Source organism: Mandrillus leucophaeus, unplaced genomic scaffold (genome assembly GCF_000951045.1).
Source record: "Mandrillus leucophaeus isolate KB7577 unplaced genomic scaffold, Mleu.le_1.0 Scaffold805, whole genome shotgun sequence".
In the NCBI taxonomy this organism is placed as follows: Eukaryota; Metazoa; Chordata; class Mammalia; order Primates; family Cercopithecidae; genus Mandrillus; species Mandrillus leucophaeus.
Genome location: NW_012108753.1, coordinates 817,598 through 822,504, shown reverse-complemented (window position 1 = coordinate 822,504; position 4,907 = coordinate 817,598). Strand labels below are relative to the sequence as shown.

Here is a 4,907-nt window from a genome sequence, read left to right as displayed (position 1 = left end):
ACTGGGTTTCACTGTGTTAGCCAGGATGGTCTCGATCTCTTGACCTCGTGATATGCCCACCTCAGCCTCCCGAAGTGCTGGGATTACAGGCGTGAGCCACTGTGCCCAGCTTAGAAATGATTTTTTAAAAATCTGTAACAGGTCAGGCATGGTGGTTCAGGCCTGTAATCCCAGCATTTTGGAGTAGGCTGAGCCGGGTGAATTTCTTGAGCTTAGGAGTTTTGAGACCAGCCTGAGCAATATGGCAAAAACCTGTCTCTACCAAAAATAAAAGAAAGTATCTGGGTGTGATGGTGCGTGCCTATGGTACCAGCTACTTGGGAGGCTGAGATGGGAGGATCATTTGAGCCCGGGGGGGCAGAGGGTGCAGTGAGCTGAGATCAAGCCACTGCACTCCAGCCTGGGTGACAGAGTGAGACTCTGCTTTAAAAAAAAAAAAAAAAAAAAAAAAAATTGTAAATCTGTATCATATTTGTGGAGAATGGAGTGCAAGGAGCCCGTTTAGATTAGATGGTTATTGCAGTAGCTCTAAGAAAAAAATGGACCAGGAGAGAAAGTGAAAAGTAGTATACGGATTTTCAACTGTTTTTGGAGGTAGAACCCAAAAGACTTACTAATGGGCTTAGCAAAGAGGTTGGGAGTTTTTTATCTGTATGAAGAGGAGTGGGTGGTAAGCGTTCCTCTTTGGAGTGCTTCTTTACCATACCTATGATTTGCTTAGGCATCCATCCTACATCCCCTAGATGGTGCGTGTGCTGCAAGAGATACGCTGTGTTTTCCAACAGAGATCATAAACTATCAAAGTGAGAGGAATTTAATGAAATAAGGCAGGTTGTAAATACTTTACCTATGACATAAGCAACTATTTTTCTAATAAATCATTTATTGTGATGAGGAATTATAAACACATTTATAAAACAATTGTTTGGAATTAAATGTATGCACAAAGGTACAAAGATATCAATTTTGGTCCAAATCTCTGATGGGTCAGCCTTAACATCTGGAAAGCACACTGTACACATCCACGCCTACTAATACTTAAAATCTCTTCTCAATAGGATATTGACTTATGTACTAAAGAAGCAAAGCAAATATTGTTTAGGTAGGCATGAATTACAACTAATTGCTGGTGCCCTAAAACAGAAAACAAAATTCAAATTTGGTAATGGAAAAAGGAATTCTTTCCCCTATCAAAAACCAATAAACAAATCATACTAAATTATGGATTTAGGTAAAGCCCATAATTTTCATCTCTAGGTTATGGAAAAATGTTATTCTTTATGTATCTTTCAAAGTTTTCAATGGAAACTGAACCAAGTTCTATATTTGTAAAGAAGTTTTACCACTGTCTTCATTTTCTATAAAATCAACTTTTTATTTTATTTTACTTTTTTGAAACAGAGTCTCACCCTGTTGCAAAGGCTGGAGTGCAGTAGTGTGGTTTTGGATCACTGCAAACTCTGCCTCCCAGGCTCAAGCAATTCTCCTGCCTCAGCCTCCCAAGTAGCTGGGATTACAGGCACCTGCCGCCATGCCTGGCTCATTTTTTGTATTTTCAGTAGAGACAGCATTTCTCCATGTTGGCCAGGTTGGTCTTGAACTCCTGACCTCAAGTGATCCGCCCGCCTCAGCCTCCCAAAGCATTGGATTTACAGGCGTGAGCCACTGCGCCCAGCGCAAGTTTTTATTTTTAAAAACCAAGTAAAAACATCAAAAACAAAACTACTACTTACATCGTAAGTTAGGGAGTCTGCTTCATTGGCCACCGTAAGGCCTGCTAGTTCTCCAAGTCCCAGTTCACTTTCAAGGGCTTCATCTGCTCCCATGATAAATGACTTTCCAGAAGAAGGAGGAAATGTCAATGCTTCCACTGAAGAGGGAAGACAAAGGAAACATCAAAAAATCTCTAAGGAGCCAACATTTAGTTTCATTTGCTTGCATCAAATTTCTTATAGTGCACGTATACACTTAATCGTTTTTAAATGCTTTTAAACACAATAAAATTCAGTGAGCAGAAAATCCTAAATAATTTATTGCTTTTTCCGTATCTTAACCACAGGTAAAGGCATCAACTAATTAGAAAAGTAAAACAGGAAACAAATCTATGAATCCACTGTCCTTTCATTTTCACTATATAAAAAATAATGACTATAGGAAAGTAAGTTTTCCTTGTTTGATATTTCATGCTAATTACCTAAACAATTTCTATTAATGACTAAATATATGTAACAAGTGCTGGTCTCATTCAAAATATAATTCATTAATTTTATAACCTAGAAGAGTACAGAAAATTTCAAATGAAAATGGGTCAAACTCTAAAATGTGCCTATTTATGTGACAAAATCAATATGTGGTGTTACAAGTCAGGATTATCTCTGCTGGGCAGGAGAGGGGTAGTGATTAAAGAAAAGAAGCAACACAGGACTTCTAGGGCCCTGGTAATGTTCTACTTGTTGACTTAAGGGGTGGTGACATGGGAGGGTAATAATTCTACCTTGATGACAATTCACTGAACTGTAATATCAGCACTCTTCTGTAGGTATATTATACTTCATCTAAAAATGTTTACTTCAGATAATATTTTTTATATTTTTATGTTTTTTTCTGAGACAGTCTCGCTCTGTTGCCCAGGCTGGAGTGCAGTGGTGACATCTTGACTCACTGCAACCTCCACCTCTTGGATTCAAGAAATTCTCCCTGCCTCAGCCTTCCGAACAGCTGGGATTACAGATGCGTGCCACCATGCCTGTCTAATTTTTGTATTTCTAGTAGAGATGGGGTTTCACCATGTTGGCCGGGCTGGTCGCGAACTCCTGACCTCAAGTGATCCACCTGCTTTGGCCTCCCAAAGTGCTGGGATTACAGGTATAAGCCACCGCACCCGGTAAAGAAAATTTTTTGTTTTTGTTTTTGTTTTTTTGTTTTTTAGATGGGGTCATGCTCTGTGGCCCAGGCTGGAGTGCAATGGCGTGATCTCAGCTTACTGCAACCTCCGCCTCCCGGGTTCAAGCGATTCTCCTGCCTCAGTCTCCCAAGTAGCTGGGATTACAGGTGCCTGCCACCATGCCTGGCTAATTTTTGTATTTTTAGTAGAGATGGGGTTTCCCCATGTTGACCAGGCTGATCTCAAACTTCTGATCTCAGGAGATCCACCCGCTTCGGCCTCCCAAAGTGCTGGGATTACAGGCATGAGCCACCGCACCTGGTGAGAAAATTTAAAGTGTCCATTTGAACACTTTCATTAGCTGTGAACTGTGTACTTCAAAAATGTCAGTTTTACTTTGTGAATAACTTGAAATATCCTATTTTGTAACATTTTGAACATACCAATCCAATTCCTTCAACAACCATCATAGAAAAATCAGTCAAAAGCAAAATGTCATATTAATGATTTTATTTAATTTGGTCAATAACAAAATGTCACTCTCCATAAATGCAAATTGTTCTGACAAACGTCAGAGATGGTCTTTGAGTAGTTTCCTAGAGGTGGTTATATATGACAAACACTTGTGATTCAATAAGATGAATTTAGTAGTTCAAACCCTAGCTGCTAAAGGGGTAATTTTCTTAAAAGAAACAAGTCAACTGTATTGACTAGTACATGTACAAGACATTTTTCAGATTTATATTCAATCATGTATGATAATAAATACTCATTGAATAAATGAAAGAATTGGCCAGGCTCGGAGGCTCATGCCTGTAATCTTAGTGTTTTGGGATACCAAGGTGAGAGGACCCTTTGGGGCCAGGAGTCTGAGACCACCCTGGGCGACAGGGCGAGACCCCTATCTCTTAAAAAAAAAAAAAAAAAAAAAAAATCTGAGACAGGGGTCTCGCTCTGTCACCCAGGCTAGAGTGCAGTGGTGCAATCTCAGCTCACTGCAACCTACGCCTCCCAGGTTCAAGCAAACTCTCCTGTCTCAGCCTACCAAGTAGCTAATGCCACCATGCCTGGCTAATTTTTGTATTTTTAGTTGAGATGGGGTTTTGCCACGTTGGCCAGGCTGGTCTCAAACTCCTGACCTCAAGTGATCCGCCCGCCTGGGCCTCCCAAAGTGTTGGGATTACAGGTATGAGCCATCACGCCCGGCCTCTACAAATTTTTTTTAACAATTAGCCAAGCACAGTGGTGCATGCCTCTAGTCCTAGCTACCTGGAAGGCTTGAGGCAGGAGGATCTCTTGAGCCCAGGAGTTTGAGGCTACAGTGAGCTATGACTGCACCACTGCACTCCAACCTAGGCGACAGAGCAAGACCATGTCTTTTAAAAAAATTTAAAAATAGTTACTTGCTTTTAAAAACAGTAGTGACAAACTCTTAAAATCCTCATCAGAACAAAATAGAGCATAAATTAAGACATTATCAAACCACCATACAATACAGTAGCAAAAATAAAAATAGGTTTTACCCAAAATACCATATATCATCTGAGAAGTTCAAACAACTCTAAACATTTACTAAAGAAGAAAAGGAATTGTTTAAGTTAGAACAGCAATTTTCAGGTCAAAAATATCAGTCGAATGACTCATGTGAGACTATGATGGTAGGTCTTCAGCCAGGTGTTTTTTGTTTGATTTGTTTTCATTTCTAACATTTCCAGATAACTTTGTTCAGGTGTAAAAGACTAAGATTCCTAGGATAGACCATATACATCATGTAAGCTAATTCTAACTAATCCTCTACAAACGGCCAAGTAAAACCTGAAAACAAAGAAAGTAACAACTCCTTCCTTACATACCAGTGGACAGCCAGGACACTCCAGGACTGAAGAGGGAGAGCAATAATAAGCATCACTGTTACCTGATTGTTCCTAAGGAGCCTTAGAACTTAAGACTATAGGTCACATTTCCATCTGGTAACTAAACCTTATTAGCCCTAATCAGCTTTTACCAAAAAACAAAACAAAAC

The 4,907-nt window shown here is 39.7% G+C and overlaps 1 protein-coding gene across 2 annotated transcripts in view; it reads right to left on the bottom strand.

Moving 5' to 3' along the window:
- STRN (striatin, calmodulin binding protein) overlaps positions 1-4,907 on the bottom strand; it is a 96,971-nt gene that overhangs the window by 33,171 nt on the left and 58,893 nt on the right. For both annotated transcript variants that reach the window (XM_011967637.1, XM_011967638.1), the window contains one exon: positions 1,734-1,870. In XM_011967637.1, coding sequence (XP_011823027.1) covers positions 1,734-1,870 — 137 coding nt within the window. The remainder of the gene's footprint in view (positions 1-1,733; positions 1,871-4,907) is intronic.